The 21928-nt window shown below is 35.7% G+C and overlaps 2 protein-coding genes across 7 annotated transcripts in view; both read right to left on the bottom strand.

The window, feature by feature from the left end:
* The window catches only part of LOC127849544 (T-cell-specific guanine nucleotide triphosphate-binding protein 2-like), a 183452-nt gene that overhangs the window by 129854 nt on the left and 31670 nt on the right, over window positions 1-21928 (bottom strand). Inside the window, exon 1 of one of the 2 annotated variants that reach the window (XM_052382197.1) lies at window positions 8294-8308. The exons of the other annotated variant lie outside the window; for it this stretch is intronic. The gene's annotated coding sequence lies outside the window, so the exon portion shown is untranslated. Of the gene's footprint in view, window positions 1-8293; window positions 8309-21928 lie in introns of those variants that run through there. 2 annotated transcript variants of the gene reach the window in all.
* Window positions 18585-21928, bottom strand: part of LOC127849542 (interferon-inducible GTPase 1-like) — a 34725-nt gene continuing 31381 nt past the window's right edge. For all 5 annotated transcript variants that reach the window (XM_052382175.1, XM_052382179.1, XM_052382174.1 and 2 more), the window contains one exon: window positions 18585-21486. In XM_052382175.1, the coding sequence (XP_052238135.1) occupies window positions 20354-21486 (1133 nt within the window). In that variant the 3' untranslated portion in view covers window positions 18585-20353. The remainder of the gene's footprint in view (window positions 21487-21928) is intronic.

The raw sequence follows: 21928 nt of genomic DNA, 5'->3' as shown, positions 1-21928 counted from the left end.
ACTGCGTCAGCCACACCTGCATTAAGTGATTTTCCGATGGCCCGAGGATTTTTGGTCAACTCACATTTCCCGGGAAATGTAAAATTTAATTTTCACAACTCTGATTCTCACATGGGCCTTTCCCAGACACAGAATGTATTCAATCACCAGAGGCAATCTCCATCCCGTACACCGGCGGTAACCGTAGATTCCCCTATACAGCGAAGCTACTAGTGAATCCGTCTTATTGCAGACAGTGACAGTGATTGATATCGAAACCATTTAGGACAAGAACACTGTTGAAATATGTTGGCGTTCCTAGTTCAATTCAGTTATCTGTTGTTAATCCAACAAGTCGTAGAAGTGTTGTTCAACATAGCGAGCACTTTCGTAACTTTGAGTAAAGTGGAATACACACATTACTACGCGAGTATATGCAATACTACTAATTTCGTAATAATTTTAATTGAACTATTGTTTGTTCTAATATTGGATGTATAAAGCATTTGATTTGAAAGAGATATGTTTAATAAAACATTGATGTTAATACACTTTTACATTTTTTTTCAGATGTGAACTATTTTCTTGTGTAGTTCTTTGTGCGTTTTAAATATTGGGGCACCCCACGGGGAAACTTTATGAGGCACATTGGGAAAATTAACAAAACTACAAAAAACAAGCATAAAAAAGGAAATTTGTTGGTTTCGGTAGCATATCGATTTAATTCACTGGTGATCATAGAAATAATATTTTCACTTGTGGCTGCGCCACTCATGAAAATATGAATTTCTAATATCACTCGTGAATTAAATTCGATGTGCTACCGAAACCAACAAATATCCTCTAACGTACGATAACCTAAAGTCGTCATGCACATAAAGTCGTCAATTATTTTAAGTATCGAATTCTTTCCCTTGATTACCCCCGAAGCCCGCGTTCATTAAAAAGGTAAATATTCTCTTTTTTGCCTTTAATATGTATCAATGAGACCAGGATTATAAATCATTAAATTCCGGGCTTTCCAAGATCACACTTTTTGTCCGCGGTTTGTACACGGGCAAATAGTAAAGTGCTGCGACGGTGCGTTAAGGCGAAAGCCACGTGGGTCATTGTTGCCATTGTTTAACATGTCTGAATAAACCCAAAGGCACTAAAATACATGGAATAACAGAAAAGCCTCCCTTTGATAAAGTTAAAGTATACTAAGAAGCAAACAAAAAGATATATCTGTCACTGACGACTTTTAATACATTATGACGACTTAAGGAATAAGCATATGATGAAAACTTTTTTGACAAAAAAACAACAAAAAACAACTACGTTGAGCATAAAGTTCAAAGTAAAGTTAAACATAACACTCTCTATACTTTAGTTTTGTGTAACAATATATATTAAAATGCATTACTGAAACTCGAGAAATTCTAACATTGTTGCAGAAATGGAAAATCGTCCATCAAAATTACGCAAATGGTCTGTGGAAAGTATGATTTCGGCATATAATGTAAAAAAATGGAGGCATGTAAGTTTCTTCAGATGCCAACAAATTTGGTGTGCCAAGAATGACATTGTCAGATAGGATAAGTGGAAAAGTTGCACTGGATGCTAAATGGGGGTCGACACGGCACTGACAACGGACGAGGAAGCTTCACTCGTAAGCTATATTGGGTACATTGCTTTCCGTGGGTTTCCGCTATCAATCCAGCAATTAATTGGGTTCGCCTGGTGTTTAGCAAAGAAACGTGGCAGAAGGGATGTATTTTGAGACTCATCCGTGAAAACAGCAAACCGTTTGCTGCAAAAAGCCAACGAAAGCGGACAATATCCTTATTTGTGCATTCTTGAATACAGAAACACACCACTTAAGTCTGGCTTCACCCCTGTACAACTGCTAATGGGCAGACGCACTAAATCTGTAATACCGGTTACCCAAAAACATCTTCGTCCCCAAACAGTTAACACAAAACCTATTCAATCTTTTAAACAGAGAGCGAAAGAAAAACAAAAGCATTATTTTGATAGGTCAACAAAAACACTGCCAAAACTTGGAGTCAATGAATATGTTCGAATGCATCATGGCAAAATATGGTTACCAGCCAAAGTCATTAAGGTTCACGGTGAAAGAACTTATTAAGTACAAACGCGAAACGGCGGAATTTATCGTCGTAATCGCAAGATGTAACGCAAAACCAATGCGAGCTTCCCGGAAATTACCGACTTTGAGCCTAACATCTTAGCACAGACCTTGATCTCAAAGTAAATGAAAAACACCTAAATCATTGGTAAAAGATTGAAACTTGTATTCTTTTGTATGGTCACATTTCTTGTTTTGTATTCATGAAGTGCTATTTTTTAGTTCCGTTCAGACTACTTTTTAGCTCGATTGCATCGAAAGCCTAAGAATTATATAAACGTTCTCAAGTCAGTTTCCTTAATAAACCAACTATTGAAGTATTTGGTCTTAAGAAAGCTCCAATCGCAGGGATCAACCCCCATGACCCTCCTACGCCTTGGTGTAACTCAAGTCTTATACCATATAACTACTAAATATATTTAACTCCAAATATGTCATTATATTGATGTTTGCGTCCGTTAGTCTCGAGATACAATGGAGATGCGTTCCCTTGAGAATTTCTAAATTGTTTATTTAGCGTCGGGATGCTTATGTATGTGGGTTGCTTTTGCAGCGTTTACATCAGCTGTACAGACCTTGTCGGGAGTGGCAGTCTCTACCGCAACTTGCCCATAAAAAGGCGGATTTGACTTCCGGCAGCTGCTGTTTGCCCTTTCTGTGTGTACGCCTGTCATTGACAAGCTGGCGAATCTTCTTCTCTTCCACCTCAAGTCCAACAAGAACAGGTCCTGGGCAAGCGCTTACCAGGTGTTGGGGATTATGTAAATGATTAATAGGTCGCGCTTGCAAATTTCAGTGTAGCGGAGCTGTGGCCGACCGGTTGATCTCTTGCCTGAGACAAGTTCCCAATACAGTACGTCTTTGGCCGTTGTCCATCCGACGATTATGACCCAACCATTTGAGAGCGACGCTGACGGGGTCTGACGGAGACATCATTTTAGTCACACGTTCGCTCTAAGAGATATCAAGTATGCGTCGGAGGCATCGCATATGGAAAGCTCTCAGCCTTTTCTTCTTGGAGGCATATAAGGTTCAGGATTCGCAATCATTCATAAGAATGTTTAAAACGCATGCCTAAAGCGCAGCTATTTTTGTGCTTGTAGTAAGCATGTTGTTGCACCACACTCTCTTTGATAGCATGGCCAGTGTTTTTGAGACCTTGCCAATCCTTTGTGATTTGTTTCTAATTCCAGTGTGAGGTCGTCGGTGATGATAGATCCTATTCATGTTAACCGGCTGACGACATCTAATTCATAGTTGTTGATGGTGATGTTAAGTGGCTCGGCATGCTGAGCCATCACCTGGGTTTTCGTCAGGCTGATTGTGAGGCTGCACTCATCACATACTTTTGTAAATAAATTCAACATTCTCTTAGGTTCAATTTAAATATGGGTGACCAGAGCAGCGTCATCTGCAAACAGCATTCCCCTGGTCATCACCTCCCGTTCTCAGTTTAAACCTATTTATTTTAGTTCGCTTGCATCGAAAGCATCAGGCTTATTGAAACGCTCTCGTTCTTAGCTGTTTGCCTTCAGTCAGGACAGAGAAGATGTCGGTAATTGTGGGAGCGAGAGCGCCGCCCTGTTTGACTTCGCTGCGGATGTCGAACGCATCTGACGACGAGCCGTCATACTGCACAGTGCATTTCATGTTGTCGGGGAATGACAGGATCACGCTCGCTGAGGAGTCTTGACGGGCAGCCACTCTTCGCCAAGACGGTGATTAGTCCATCCCTGCTGAAAATGGTCGAATGCTTTGGTTAGGTAAATTAAGGCATTGACAAGAGGCGTGTGTTGCTCTCTGCATATCTTTTGTTGATCTCTCTGAGAGGAATCCGCAATTTGACTCTGGGTACACTCTATCGGCAAGCTTCTGTAGTCTATTTAAGACGACATGCGCAAAAACTTTACCCACAACTCTCAGGAGGGATATCCCACAGTGGATGGTACAATCGCCCTTCTTCTTGTAAACTGTGATGATTTTCTTGCAAGCCCTGAGGTACCGATCCTTCTTTCCAGCACTGACAGATAGGGTTGAGCAGATGTTCTAGGAACACAATGTTTCAACATTTGATGACCTCTGGCGGTATGCCATCTTTCTCGGAAGCTTTTCCTGAGGACAGGCAATCGATTACCGTCTTAAGTTCTGACACAATTGGTTTCATATAAAGTTCAATCATGATAGGGATAGTTGTGAGTACATCAGGGAGAATAATTCCAAGTAGTTTTCCAACGAACGCCATATCTACTTGCAATTGTCGTGAATGATCTCGCCAGTGGCTTATTGATCTATAATCTTTATGGTTTGGCCCATGGATTTCTTGATGCCAGTAGTCATGTGCGCACCCTCTTGCTAGCTAGTCTATGTACTGTACTCTTGGGGTTTATGTGCGCTTGCAGATTCATCTGGCTGGTGGAGCGCTTATATTCCAGGTGGGTATTTCGGCGTTCTTGTACGGCCGGGGTGAGTGTGGAGGAGTAGGCGTCAAACCAGTAGTTGTTTTTGGTCTTCCTCGTTCCAAAGACATTAACGTGAACTGTGTCTCTGATGTGATCCCATCGATCTTTGGCTGTGCCATTAGAAGGTTCCAGTTGGAACACCTCCGAAAGGGTTTAGTTCAACTGGGTAACCTTGTCGGGGGAAGCGGTCTTGTTCACATCAATATGAGGTTTTCCCTCAGGCCTAGAGCGGTGAACCTTCTTCGGCTGAAGCCTCATTTTCCAGCAATTCCTCGAGTGATCGTTGTCGCAGTCAGCAATGTTAAAGGTGCGAGTAAGGAAAACGCATTTCAATGCAGATCGCCTGGTAATGATCAAGTCGAGCTGGTGCCAGTTTTGGATCGATGGTGTCTCCAAGTTTCTTTTTGCTGTGGTTTGATTCGGAAGAAGTTGATGGTGATGCTGAGGTCATGGTATGAGCACAGCTCCAGGAGTCACTGCCCATTCTTTTCTTACCAACGCCGATTTTTACAACACAAGATCTGTGGTCCGCGCCCATTAAAGTCACCCATCTATACAAGGTGCTCGTATTATGGGATCCCGTGGAAAGCGAGTCTAGCTAGCTGTACAACTTGCCATTTGAATTCTTGGTGGCGCTGAGTATTTGTTCACAGTCACTGATCAGGTTAACTGACCCAGATGTTGTGTGAGGGCGGAGTGATGACAGTTCCTTGTTGGGATGACTCTATCATCCCCACTAGAAAATTTAAGACAGTGAAACAAACGCCATACCCTCTGGTTTCCTCCGATCTCTTCCCTTGCCTGAATAATCCTTTTCTCTAAGGGTTCAATAATCAGCAGGCAGCGTCTGCTGCAGTGTATCGATGTCGACCTGGAGTCTTACAAGCTCATCGTGTATAACCAAGGTCGTTCGGGCATCACAGATGGTTCGGAGGTAATATGATAATCCTGGAGAAAGTGTTCTTACGTTCCAGGTTCCAAGTTTTACGGCATAAGTTTTACTTTGTATTTTGTTGCCTGATGCATTAATGGCATTACGCTTGTGAAGTATATCAGTACCCTAAGCCTTTACGCACCCAGTACGGAAAGCGGAATGTGGCGGCACCTAACTGGATGGGGGCTGCCCAGCTTGAGGCGTGCGGTAGCAGCCCAATGGTGATCTCTCCATGTTGTATCGACGCTTTACAACAATGCTGGAATGACCTCTCCAGTATAAAGAAGTGAAACTCCAGCTGCTGGAGCAGTATTGAATTTTCATTAAAAACAATTAGTTGGTCCTTTATTTAAGGCAAGTGACCGATTGCCCAAACAGTACAAAACAGCACAATACAGCACAATACAAACCAACATAAACACAAAAAATGAATAAAGCTGGGGTCACCGCCTTGGAACGGTCAATGCAAAGCATTGGGGGTTTAAACCTGGTTATAGAGCGCTCAACCTCACACTTGGCCCAGCAATATTCATAATACATTCAAGTGTAAATAAAATTAAACGTCATAGCATTGTAACTCAAATTAAACAATAATAAAAGGGAATAAAACGCATTCAATTTAATTACTATTTAATTACTCAATTGCATTGAAGATACAAGAGTAACAGAATTACAACTTTTTGACGAACGATCAAATAAAACTATTAACAATTGTCAACTACATTCCTTCTTTATAGAAAAGATTTGAGAATGTAGAATCATAGAGTTAATATCTCAGATAATCATCGCGCAAATACAGGAAGAAGCAGCAATAATGGGTGTAAAAATTCCATATTACATAGCTTGGTTGTTTATGTGACTGCTAAACAAATTAAAAATAATTAAATCAAACAAGAAACGCCTATCAGAGAGAAAATATAAATAAAATGGAACATTATAAACCCAATGACCTATGCATGTAGATTACAACTGGGAAAGTCGGTCGTATGACGTCACAAAAATCCATAATGACATAATGACGTGAACAAATTCCAAGGGCAGTACTAAATAAAAATATTCATGGGGCTGTGCTACTAATAAAACAAGTTTACGTGATTTAATATTAAGAAGCAAATGAATACAAATGGTAATACCATTAAAGCGACATTATTGGAATCAAACAGTATATAGGTGTTTTGACAACTGAAGACAGAAATGATTTGATGTACGATTTGAGTCTCAAAATGAAAAAAATCAAAACATTGTCCAGTGAAGACAGTATTGTTTGTAGAAGCTCTATCAATTATGAAAATCAACGAAAAATGGGAATTGCTCTAGCTAACTTGACAAACATCTGATTTAGTCTTTACAAGTATGTTAAGCTAATCGACATATTTAAACGAACATATTTGTTTCAGCATTTGCAACACGATTCCGAATGTATTTTCCATTCTAGAGCAGATGTGTCCCGAATAACAAAAAGCAAGATAATGTTTTGATATTTATGTCTCGAAATGCATACGCGTTTTTTTTCGACATCGCCCCTGAAGCGTTTTGACAGCACCATCACTGTGGCCATACCACGTGGTCCGTGACGTCATTTTGACTAGCACCCACAGACGAAATTTTGAGATATTGCCTCCGCTTAGAAAATTCAAATCCACGTTAGTATTATACATTTTTACTCGATCTTTACAAACTAAAGCCCATGCTATCGATACAGTTGATCACTTTTCCCGGTTAAATAAATATTTGACACCAGTTAAGTAGTTAAGTCTATCATTCGAGGTAAATTTATAGTTTTTCCGTTACTATGTTCGCAAGCACGTCAAGCATATTTAAATCTTCCAAAATACCTTTTTTTATTTCCTTTTTGCAGTCCACTAGTACATGCGGACGTGAATTATTCCATGTTAAATGTGTTTGCTCATTAAAAATATCATAAACACCATCTTATAGCATTTCCAATGTACACCAACAATTTGGCTAACACGACAAGCAACGAAATTAAAGGCAATCACGACACGCCGATATTCTGCTAGAACGTATTGCGTGTAGAATTGGTAACTATGATGCTGCCAAACTATAATCTCCAATTAATTTAATTTTATTGTATATCGTCACGCGCGGATTATAGGTTTATTTATCGGGTTTATGTCATATGTTCTGTAAATGGACCTTTAATGCATGTACATTCCAACCCAAACTAATTTTTTAACTTTCAGGAACTTCTTCAATACAACCTCGAAAACGAATGTTTACAATGGAAGATTTAAAATTTGCTTGCCGTGCTTGCATTCATTGTAAATAAAACCTACGAATTTACCTTGAATGATAGAGTTAACTATAATCTAAGGTCAAATATTTATACAACCAGGAAAAAATATCAACTTGACCCATAGCGTGGCCTTTATTTCGTTAAAACCGATTAACATTTAAGGAACATACATAGATGTGAATTTTCTTAGCGGAGGCAATATTTACAATTTTCGTCTGCTTGCTAGCCATAATGACGTCACTGATTACGTGATATGGCTAAACTAACCACGACAGCGTTCGGAAATTGACCCTACAACGACACGATAGCGTTCCAGCTGTGTCCCCACCAAGAACGCTTAGCGTCGAACAGTGTCTATACAACGCTATATATAATTAAGAGGAATCGGTATGCATGCCATATAAAATGCCCGCGTCGTGTTTAAAACGTTTATCATTTCCTTAACCAAACTATCGCTTTATGTTCATTTGTTTTCAAATCATTTGATGAAAATTTAATCATACATGTATTCGTAAAATACTTGTAGAAGATACCTAACTTTATTCCCTTTTGATTTTTTTTGGAACTTAAACAAGTTCGTACAATACGTAAGTAATGGTATGTCTACCTTTAAGACTTATGCATACGTGCCCAAGTGTTGTACTGTTTTGTGTAAACAAGAAACACGAATTTACCTGTAAGGTTGATAACGAATCCGAATACTTCAGTCTCACGATCTTCATTTGTCATGCTTAATCTGCGTAAAACATCAATGTTGTGATAGCTTACCGCATTGCGTGATGAAGAGTTGTTAATCTGAACACGCTATTGGGTAACCTATCATAGTTTATAGTACGGAACCTTTTATTTTGCGTCAATGCGGGTTGAGAGTGAAACTATTGTATCTTGTAAAGATACGTTAAACATATACACCCGTTTCCACTCAACACTCGATATATGTACATGTATTATTTTTGTGAATCGTTGTAGTTAATTTGCTTCAGGAAAAATTAACACAATTTGCTCGCAAGCGGACAGCTCAAACATATTAGAATCAATCATATGTTTAAAATATCAAAATAATGGTGTATGGTGGTATCACTGTAGTCGTCGCTCGTGAGGGATCAGAACACATTTACTACTTATGTCACATGTGCTGTAAATGTAACCCAGGTTGTTCTCAGGGAAAGGGAAAACGAAGTAAAACTCGCACAGGTAATCAACGCTTTTGATATCGAAATCATGGTTGTGGTATTCCGAAATAGTTCATTAGATGAAAAAATTCACACCCATCACCAGTTTTTTTATATTTTGTTTAAGCATATAGGTAGGTAAATTTTCAGCTAAAGGTAAGGCTATACATAAAGTATTGTTGGTTTCATGTCCGCGGCTAATATATGTTATACCTGGTTTGGGTTTTTATAGTTGATTATTTGAAGATACGTCATATAAAAACTATTTGTTTGAGTCCAGCATCAAACTCTAAGGAAGACGGAGACCGTTTAACGTCTTACATAATGCATCTTTATTCAGACAAGCTCTGCTTTAAGGTTGGCAATCCTTTAATAGTTGCTCTGCTTTAAGGTTGTCAATATCATAAAATAGTAAGGATATTCTATGAAATACTAAAAACGTTCGTTTTACTTAAATACCAGTAGTTAGTAGTTCATGTATCAAACAAATTCTGATTATTACTTTTAATTCGTGAAATGAAAATGTAATTTGTACGAAGTATTAATGTTTGTTTCTTACTTTTTGAAGGGTTTTCTATTTATTGAACAGTGATGTTTGTTGTTAGCAACTGTTGCCAAAACAATGCGGAGAACCTCCTTATATACCCTTCGGATGCTGCAGATTTGGCTGCAGCCAAAGATTCGGCTGCAGCCAATCACAATCCTGCAGCATCCTGCACCATAGATGGAAGTAATGCGGCTACGTGTAAACAAGAATATACTTCTAATTATAATAAATCAACAATCATCACAAATATCACATCTTAATCACAGAAGGCAATATGTTTGATGACTTGAAACGATAAACAGCTTTAAATATGCATGTCTAACACTACAATATTAAATGCTGCAGCATGAAAACTTTAATAATTCTAACGCAGTCAGCGTCTAAAATAGTTCCCTGCAAACTATAATGTTTTAACAATTAATATAAATGAACAGTTTGCAAGTTATAATAAAAATCTTCTTTTTATACAAATAGAGGAGTGAATATTAGAATTTTACAGCCTATTTGAAAGTCAAATGCATGCAATAACACTCCACCATATTCCTACGTATGACATCATCAATATACATTGCTGCAACGATTTTGACAGTGCAGGAATTTCAAATATGTTGGATTATTCTCACAACAAACAATACATAATGGACTAAACACAAGCTTAATACAAATATATAAATATATTAGATCTTGGAGAGCATTATCTTGCTAAATGCAGTCCACTGTATAGACAAAATGCGTACAACAAAATAATGTGCACCGATATTTAGATCAGGAATGAATTCGGATGATATTTACACGTAATACATGAAATGTACATTACATTATATATATATATATATATATATATATATATATATATATATATATATATATATATATATATATATATATATATATATATATATATATATATATATATAGGGAAAGAGACTTATTAGGAAGTTGTTTCACTTTCTTCCACCCCTTCCAGGAGCGGATGGATTTTTATTTGTGAGCGTTAGCTCACAAGTAATGCAGACGCAATTTTTCAAATTAGTATGGGTTTAGCTACGCTAGGAACCGTACCCGTGACTGCCTGTGTGGATAACTGCAGCAAAATTAAGCAGAAGACGAATGCTAAAAGCGTCTGCTCTAACCACCGCATCTACCTGTTCTCACTGGTACAAAACATAGTATGTATTCAACAGCTTGTTAGACAACGTTGGCCAGTCTAGTGTTAATCATTGAAATCTGTACATATTGACTGCTTTCAGGAAAAACGGGGCCAAATGCATGTCAAATAAGATTAGGCTGTGCACACTGATTAGCTTCATCAATGATTTGGAAAAAAAACACAAACACATCTCGACCTGTGTTTTAAGACACACTCTTTATAAATTTGAAATGGTTGTGGTCATTTCAAACTTGCGATATAAAAAGCTTTAACATAATTTTGAAAACTGAGTTGCGTCTCAGATTATACAACAGCGAACAAATTCAGTGCCTTCAGCGCTTTGATTTCCTGTCTGGATTCATTATTGTCGGAATAGAATATCTTGTTATTAGAGCATCTAACGGACTAAGAGGCGTCAAATTAATTACTAAATAAAGTGCAAAGCACGTTTCTTCTAGATTTGTAATTGCGTCTTTGATTCCATCGAACTATGCCTCGGCGTGTCAGAGCATGTTGTTGCAATGTTAAGTTATTTTAAGGAAACTTATATTCCAATCATCGTATGCATTATTTATTGATGTAATGAAAGTTGCTGCGATTGAACTGAGTTGGTCTACATTTACTAAAAGGCTACCAGTCTGAGCAGTAGGCACGGAAGCAGACTTAACACGTCCGGTCTCTGAATATGCGACTTTGGAGCCATCTAGCGCAGTGCATACTCGTCCGGTCTCTCCATATTCCAAGCCAAACCTGAAGCGTGGACCACGTCGATACTAGTACTGTTCCAGCAAAGGAATATATTACAACACGTGGGTATTACTGTAACTTTTTCCATTTCAAAATTTTGAACTATTCCGTATATACCGTCTACCGATATATTTGACAAGCTCTGTGTGTTATTGGGTCACATTAAATAGAAATTCGTGTTCAGCTTATTAGGAAGAAGTAGAAGTAGTTATTGTAGCAGCATCATCACTTTTGATAAATGAACATTATATATATGTTTGTAAAATTGTAAAAATGTTAAGTGAATCCGGACTAAGATATCAATATATTGAAAAAGTAAACACACGACGTATGGGTATAACAAATTGTATTAAAATATATCGACCTGTTTCGCACAGCTCATCAGGGCATATAAAATATACACAACAACGTCCAATTGTCAAAGTAACAACGTCAAATGACGTTACTTATATTATGACGTCAAACGTCAAATTAACGCAATGAATTTAATAGTTGCTTAAATAAATCAATAAAAAATTGTTCTTTTGATAAACTAGCTGAAACAGAGTCCGAATATAACTTATAAAATGGAAATATTTTTAATTTTGGTTCCATTTTAGAACATTCATCAAGGTGTTTGCTTAATGGCATTTGTCTAGTTGAGGGATCACGCATTTGTTGTTCATTAACAGTTCGTCGATTACATAGTTTATCTCCAGTTAGACTAAAGTAGTCCAATGTAATATTTATTGCAACCACTACAAACTAAGACATAAATAACATTTTTAACATCGCATGACATTTCTGTTTTTATTTTAAATATTTTACCATTAAAATTAAAGTTTTCGCCTTCTATCATATAACCACACATGCAGCATCTTGGATAGTTATATATATATATATATTATATATATATATATATATATATATATATATATATATATATATATATATATATAATATATATCGTCGACGCACACGCTTCGGTTCAAATCGCCATAATTAAAGGGTTCATCAAGAACAAATTAAAGTGTCGAAGCTATGTCCGTTTAACTTTTAATGTACCTGAGTTGTCGGTGATATGAGCTAATTTATTATATTTAATATTCATCTGTGCAAAACTGTGGTGAAAATAAGTTGATAAAATTTCATGTGCAGCATCCCTATGGAAGGGAAAAACGTGTATCAGATCTCTTGAACGAAGGATCTAAAATGGATGATACATACATTTTCGCAGTATCCTTATTGGTTGAAAGGCGCTTATTTTTGGTTCGATCAGCTTTAATGAAGTTTAAGTGAGCCTTTGCCATTCAATTACAAACATGCAATTTTCTTTGGGAGATCTCTGCATCTTGTTAACCTATATCAAGTATAGTTAAGATATTCTTTCTTCAACGACGCCATGCTGTTATTTTCAGATTGGTCATTCCATTCCGCTGATTTTGAAGTAAAGTTTTAATCTTAAATAAACTATAGGGTTATTTTCAATTCCCATGACTACACTCAAATAAGTGCTAAGTATATTTTTTTAACCAATATGTTCAATTCACAGGGTGATCTTTTGGGAAAGTCTTTTGTCTGCCGCGTGTGTCAGTCGTCCGCAACCTTTTAATTCAAACTGCATTTGCCCTACAATCGGATTTAATATTTAAAGTGTAACATCGTGCAGTGTTCCTCTTCTAAGTATGTTCAAATCATGGTTCTTAAGTAAAAAAAAAGGCAAGCTAAATGGGGGTAACATGGTTTATATAGACTTATACATAAATACTTGTGTTAATCGTATCTGAAGCTGCTAGATTCTACATTTTTATATTAAGTGTTTTATAGTGTATGGCGGCCTTCTGCTAGTTTTGTTCAAATCAGACATTTAGCCTCAAAATTGACGACGTCCCAGCGGTAGAATGACTTATAAATACCGTCGTCAATAAGATTTTAGATAGTTGGTGTGTACTACCATGCACATTGCCTTACCACCATGCCAGCAAGGTAAAAACTGATAATTCCCTACGGGTCATATGATTTATATAGACTTATGTAGTCTAAAAAGTTTAACGATATTATTTGTATCTACAATCTCCACATATTTAATAGTAAATACATTTCATATGGTTCAAATTATGACATTTGAGTCGAAACTGCAGACGACCCGACGAGCAAATAATTAATATAGATTTATACAATAAATTACTTTTAAACACTATTCTCTAAAACAAGAAGGTGAAAGGTATACTTGCATGCCAAATGTCGAAATTATCCCTGTATGGGGTGTGAAAATGACAGTTTTATATTGAAATAAATACCATTATATGTTTTGAAATCTGAAAACACAAAGAACACATATTATTTTGTACATATAAGTGACATCAGATTGTTATACTCAACAAATTTTGTTCAAATCAATGAGTGGGCGCGAAACTTGCCTCGCCCAATTGCAGAGGTTAGCGATCGAGTGCAGTCTTAGCAGTCGCGTTTTCATACGCAGAAACGTTTGCGTTTGTATATCAATTTATTTTTAAATCATGTAGACACACAATTAAAAGATACACTGGAAAAGGGAATTAACGTTGTCTGTTCTACATTTGTAAACGATATAAAGTGCTTGGATCCTCAGGTATAAGACAACAATGTAAAATACAAATTCAGTTTATTCGTTTGAAACAGTTTATCATTTCAAGGAAATGGAAAAATAAATCAAATACATTTTACAAATATTAAGCGCCAGTACTCATGACGTCATTATTAAGATATCAAACGTCAAAAATTATATTCATTCCCGCGAAACAACAGCGATTATTTTTCAATATTTCTTATAAAATGGGGGACAGATTACTGCATGATCGTTTTGTAACATATAAGGCTCGGTACGAATAAAATAGCGGATCGGCATGCCTCGACGTTAATTATATTCCAAGCCTCGCCTGATATATTACAAAACTATCAGGCAGTAACCTTCTATTCTTTATATATTCAGATAATACCTGTCTAAGTATTACAGTAAACCAAAATACATAAAAAAAACTATTCTAAACCTGGAATATCGGATTCAATGAAATTGAGTTGGAAAGAGTTTATAAAGGCTGTTTATGTAATTGCATTCCTTGGCTAGAAAAAATGAATCAAGCATACAATTTTTTGTGAAACAATTCATTATTGACGTGTTTGATAATGTATTTTCATGAAAACAATTCAAGGTACAACAGAAGAACGTGATTGCATATTTGTGTTGACAAATTGTGAAACGATCAGTATTATTAATATAAACAAACTCACAAATAAAATACACGTATATTAACAATTGTTTTTTGTTTTTCCGTTCGATATATGTTACTCTCCTCGTCAATAGGTGTGTGTGGGTCGAGGGCATTCCACTCCACACCGTAAATAGTTTGCAAGAAAAATGTGCATATTACAACACATCATATACGTTTGACAATAAACTGCTTTTGCATTACAGTATAAGCAACATTTTATTGTTAAAGAATTTGTTAGAGTATATTATCACAACTACTACTTTCGTAGTACATGGTACATGGGTGTGCAAGACAGGTACGATTTTGCTCCCTTAAGAGTTGATCTAGTTTTGTGAATTTTACAACTGTAGATAAACATTTTCAACAAAACAAATAATAAATTTAAATAACTATTTGTATTTGCATGCCCCAGTATAAAGGAAGGCATATTAATAAATTCAAAAAATGACAAAACCAGAAAAAAATTCTGTTATTAACCGATTGACAAGCTTATATTCCCCAAATATATTGAATAATTTCGCGTTCAGTTTCACAAAAGGTACATATGTCCGTAGTGGCATCTCAAATTTTAAATTAAAATGATTTTGTACCAAAGATTTCTTGTACAATCCTATATTAAAACCACTGTAAATTGGTATCCCTAGTAATACGAAAAGGCATATCAAAAATGTGTCACCATTTTGTGTTTCAATCTAATTAAAAAATGTTCGACCATTTAGCTATACAGTATGGCATCGACTACTGTTTTTTGTAATTATATCATACATTGGCTTGGTAACCTGTGCATTTTGTAAGATTAATCGCAGACTGATGGGGTAAAACGGCTTCAAAAAAAATAATTTCCTTAAAGCTTCTGACTTTCATGTACCTTGTCACTGCGTTAATAATTCCAAGGAAATGTAGGTAGTTTGGATGGAAGTTATATACTTTGCAAAATTCATCATAACAGTAAAAGGTAAGATGTTCGGTATTATGCATTAACATTATTATATATTAACAAGTTTTAATGATAATATTAATAGTTTATCTTAAACCAAGCTTGATTCTGAAACATTAATTAATGTTGTGTACCTCGTCTGCGAAACTAATAAAATGCATATGAACCGTAAGTTGGACGATTGTTATAATATTTCTGCGCAAAAATATCGGTATTTATGTTAATGAGTTTGAATAGCAACTCAATGAACATGGTATGTTTTCGAAATAAAATTCTGTGGTATATATAAATCAGCTTTTCAATGACCACAGCTTATAACCGAAGAGTGCTTCAAAATAAAATGTAATTTCAATGCTGAAATAAAAAAGAAATTTACTTAAATAAAAAACTTTTCATTTCAAATTACTATTAATATTTTTATTATTATAAATATATATTATGTTTAAGTTTGAACTATGTTGATCTCTAGATTTGCTATTCGGTTTAATAGAAACACTGTCAAAATATCTGAACATGGGCCCTTTCATACTACATGAGGTTGGAGGTTTAGTAAAAGTGGGCCGATATGGTTCTTGATCGCTCACCAGCATCAATGGCGTGGCTATTTTCGAACCGAAAGCATGCTTTAAAATATCTTTGTAGAGCATCACAATCTAATGTTGGAAATTAAAACATGAAAGTTGTGTGCTATTTGATTTCAAATAACTCTGTTTTAGTTATAATGCTATGTACACTTTATACTAAATCTCTCACCCACACCACAGACAGGGTCGATATTGGTCCCAGGGGCAGGATTTGAAAAATCTTTGTAAAGGACCAATATATCATTTCAAGCTATTAAATATGTAGTTTATGTTTTTCAAATAAGAATTATTGAGTTCATATGCTTAATACGTCTAAACAAATAATATTATCACCGTGGCGTGAACAGTTCTGACCCAATAGGCCTGATTTGAACAATTCTTCGTACATTCTTTGACCACAATATGATGCAACTTACCAAATATCAAAGCACTGCGAATTTTGATTTCAAAGACGGGGAGTAAATGATTATTTACTATATAAGTTTATATTTATCATGTGATCCCTGTATCGTGGCAAGTTGTCACCTAAAATGGCATGACATTAAGAAATACGGAAGACGACCTCTGAATTATGTCGCACACCAATATTAAACATTTACCCTTTCGATTTCAAAAAAGAAAAAATCGTCATTCTCTTTATAGGTCTATATGAATCATGTTACTCATTGGGCACATGATTTGAGCAGATTTAGTAGAAGGCCACACAAATATGTTACGCACGCAATATAAAACCCAAACGTAATTTATTAAACCAGTCTTTGACAATCACATGAACTCTAGGGAGTGGTCAGTTTTTTACCCCAGGATAATGATTTGATCAAAGTTTGTACGCAGCAAATATCTTATGTTACATACCAAAAAGCAAAACTCTGGGACTTTAGGGGCATTATACTATCAACCCTAAAATATGACAAAAACACGACGTTACACATCAAAACCAAAGTCCTTGCCTGTGCAATTTAAAAGACAAAGATAAAAGTTTCATTTTGCAAATATACTTCTGCTGTGGAGACCTACATATGCAGCAGACGGGAACTATTTGAGCAAATTTAAAGCTCGTTAACCAATGATCAATGAGATCATGGTGTTTAAATAAGATACACGACAGACATGCCGCCAAACACTGTAAAACATGACAGACAACGTTCGACGGACTAAAAGCGATCTTGAACGGGTACTCATTTATTTGTGTGTGCTGTTTTTGTTAAGATTATATACTGATGTAACATACACACTTGCGTTTTTTGTTAAATATAATCTAATAATATTCTTAAGCATTTATTATGTAATAAGTTAGTGAATATTTTATTTTATTACTATATTTTAAGCAGCTTCGTGGTGTATTCTTGACTGGAAGCCTTACAACATTATACTATTAATAACCCACTTCAAGTGGATAATCATATATTTATAACTTTAACAAAAGTGCCAAACTGTCACAAGATACGCCCGTTTGGAGGTTTTGGACAACTTTATAACTTTACCATGACCCATATTTGAACTTGACCTACATATCATCTAGACACAACTTTTGACCAAATTTGGTGAAGATCAGATGAAAACTACTTCAATTAGAGAGCGGACACCGTGATAATGCTTGAAATGCACTAAATGACCTCGTGATCTAGTTTTGACACGGCATGACCGATATTTGTACTTGACCTAGATATTGTCTAGACACAACTTCTGACCAAATTTGGTAAAGATTGGATGAAAACTACTTCAATCAGAGAGCGGACACCATGCTAAATGCTTGAAATGCACTAAGTGACCCTGTGACCTAGTGTTTGACCCTGCATGGCCCATATTCGAACTTGACTTAGATATTGTCTAGATACAACTTCTGACCAAGTTTGGTGATTATCGGATGAAAACTACTTCTATTACAGAGCGGGCACCATGCTAAATGCTTGAAATACACTTAGTGACCCCGTGACCTAGTTTTTGACCCGGCATGACCCATATTCAAACTTGACCTAGATATTGTCTAGATACAACTTCTGACCAAGTATGGTGATTATCGGATGAAAACTACTTCTATTACAGAGCGGACACCATGCTTAATGCTTGAAATACACTAAGTGACCCTGTGACCTAGTTTTTGACCCGGCATAACCCATATTCGAACTTGACCTAGATATTGTCAAGATAAAACTTTTGACCAAGTTTGGTGAACATCGGATCAAAATTATTTGAATTAGAGAGCGAACACTGCAACGCCGCCCGCCCGCCCGCCCGCCCGCCCGCCGCCAAGGTGAAACTATAATAAGTCCCGTTTTTTTTTAAAAAACGGGCGTATAAAAAGTACTACTTATTTTGTTCTCATATCCAGATCAAGATTTTGCAGCACACGTAACACGGTGAAATATCGTGTGCGTGAAGGTATTTTATATGTATGAAGAAATCCCGTCATGCAGTGAGGATGACAGGGATTAGACAGGTCACATTTTGATGCTAAAACTTTCGTACTTTTATTTTTGTATGACATTATCATCATTGGTAATCATATGGTTATTACGCGTTGCAGACCGTCACATACAGGTTTACATATTTGAGATTATTATTTCCAAATAATTTGATTTATATGGAAGTAAACGAGAGGACAGATGTAGGGAGTAAATAACTCACCGAAAGCGAATTGATGTACATCCCGCAAACTTCTGGCTAAGTAGTAAAATAACATAATTAATACGATCAATAAACATGGTCTTAAATACCAAACTGCTAAAAAAGTAATAACTAAGGACCACATATAATACAATCATAATTTTCAAAAAATAATTGCAAATCATACATTTTGTGACGCATGCTTATAGAGTTCAAAGTGCAAGTGTAGAAAATAATTCAATCAACAATCCATACTAAAGTACACATAATACGTACATACAGTTTAACATACTGCACAGCGTAACAAACCGATGACATATTATGAATTCACTATTAAGTATAAGCAATTGTTTGAACATCATTTCTTTGTATATTGGCTGGTAAGCATAATAGTATTACTAATAATAAATATTTATACAAGGTTATATTTAAATAATAATTGACTCGTTGGCTAACCATAAAGTGTTTATCACACAGAATGAGCTTCAAGTCAATAATTCGTTTCTATATTATGTAATGCCATAATGAATATGCCATTAAGCATGTGAAGAGCAGTGTTTTCTGATTTTCTCATTGTTACCAATTACTCAAATTAAATAGAACGGTCATCCTTCATAACATTCAAAGTTGCTAACGAAAAAAGGAACAACTTATATTTATTATTAGTAATACGATTATGCTTACCAGCTATTTTTTATCTTGCCATCTGATGTATTGTTTGCGCCATACTGTCATAATAAGCAAGCAAATAAATTACAATACTTAACCAAACACCATATGTAATGATTCGTCAAAGGTGAACACGTTCGAAATTGAAGTGAAAATAAATCACGACCATATTTTTCTTATATATATATAATAACATATTAGATAAAACAATGACATGTAATATGAAAATATAACAGAAAAGAACATGGCATTCCAAAATACATTTTGAACGCCCGCCGTAGTCCTTTTAAGAAATACATCGCCCTCGCAGTGGGGAGTTCGGTTCATGCCTCAAATTAATGAACATTGAAGCAGGTGTCGTGAATGTACTTCAAATTGCAAACTATATGCAAATAACGGACATACGGTTACAGGATAAAAAAAATCAGACTTTACGTGTGACCTTTATGTCGTGACTAGTCCATACCTTCTACTTATCGTCACAATTACCTTAACAGTTTAGTGAAGTTTTATGAACATTATTAAAAGGGTATTGGGTACAGATAGCAGAAACGAAAATATTACACTTATTCAGACATACGTGAGAATGGCCAGCGTAAATGTATTGAGAAACTATTGAATTTGATATGAAAACCAATGTATTATACTTATGCAGAAGAAATCCACAAATATTCAATACTTTAAATTTGTATGAAATGTTAAAAAGCATTATTGTACCTTATTCTATATATAACTAATAACGTATATACCATAATGACGCGTAAGAATATTATTGTTCCATTTCCGCTTATCAGAACAATAAGCACAATAAGACAATGATGGACCCATACTTAAATAAAACTGCGACATGGAATTTTACTGTTAGTATACAAAACACGAACTGCCTTGTCGGGCATTCTAAATATAATGGTACAGCTATTATACCACGCCAGTTTGTCTTTTTTGTGTTATCATATTTTTCCGCTAAGAATGTCATTCTGCAAAGAGAGAATTCTCAATGCCTCACTATAACACATGTCAAGTATTTTACGCAGAACAAACATGCCATATCTAGAAGCGGGCAAAATGGGTAAAACTCCTGATAATATCGATACCCTGTCTGTTTCATTCCATTCTTTTTCACATTTTCGAAAAAAATTCATGTACAAATTCGCTGATTGAAAAATTGATGTAGAAACAATATGAAGTTTTTTTACTATATCATCAAAAGACATATTTATCCTGTCTGCAATAGTCTTTAAAGATTTGTCACTAATTCCGAACTGCTTTTGATAAAACTTAGTCTCGTTCACCAACACAACAATACCGGGAGAATCCCCCATTGATGCTATTAAAGCTACTTTTAAGCGTCTCCCGTCCAGCAAACGTCGCTTTTCATCTAGGATTGTTCTTGCTAAAGATGACATAGACAATATCAGTGTGTGTTTTTGAAGAACTGGTGCGTCATTTAAGAGTTGGGTGATAAGATCTTTGAAATCATACTCATTAATGTTTTTGTTGTTTACCAAAAAAAGTTTAGGGAGTTTTAAGCCCGTCTTCTTTAGCTCTGTAGCTGCCTCTTTTCGAATTTTATCAATGATATCTGCCTTTGTTGTCATGCCACAGTACTCTTGCAAATCGTTTTCGACATCGAAATCTATTTTGGACTTCACAAAATAAAACTTCTTTTCGAGATGACAAATTTCCTTAGCTAACCATGCGTCGTTTTCTTTAAACCTGGTCGCCGAGACCAAAATAAAAAAGTCGTATTTCTTAACATCAATGACGCGTAAATAACTTTCCTTTGGAAAGCGTGGAGTTCCAACGCCCGGAAGATCCCAAAACACAAGGTTATGATGTGCAGGGTGAGGATATTGCTGAATTGTTGTTGTTGTCTCGCTGCTTCCAATCGTTGCATAAAATTCATCGCCTCTTTGAAGTCCTCGTATCGTATTGATGAAGGATGATTTTCCTGTCCCTGATTCTCCTATAATTGCTATATTTATTTGACTTTTTTGCCACTTATTTAAATCATCGGTGATAAAATCGCTTAGATTAGCGACTCCGCCTTTTTGCACAGCTTCTTCAAAATCTCGTAAATACTCTGAAAAATCGGATAAACACATAAACGATTTCAGAAGTTGTGTAGGTGAGCACTAGCCCAAACGAGCTGATATTATTTATTTTAAAATAAACATAGATAAAAACTAGTGTCAGATCCCTATTTCAAATGCTTTTAAATGAAAGACGAACAAATACAACTTTCAGCGGAATACCTTTATTTAATGTAAAGTAGATTGTTTATCTTTACACAAGGTTGATATTGTTCAGTCTTACCCCAAATGCAATTCCAAGATAGGTCATTTGTGTACGATGCCTACATACAACTGTTCAGTAAAACATATCTATCAAAACTAAAGTTATTTAGTGATAAATATTTTTATAACTTTAATAGTTGTGACTTTTAGCGGGATGATCCAGAGTGCGATCCCAATGTATGTGTACATGTAAGCTACATATACACACCAACTGAGCGCAATATATAC

The sequence above is a fragment of the Dreissena polymorpha genome, chromosome 11 (assembly GCF_020536995.1).
Source record: "Dreissena polymorpha isolate Duluth1 chromosome 11, UMN_Dpol_1.0, whole genome shotgun sequence".
NCBI lineage: Eukaryota > Metazoa > Mollusca > Bivalvia > Myida > Dreissenidae > Dreissena > Dreissena polymorpha.
This window is presented reverse-complemented; position numbering and strand designations above follow the sequence as displayed.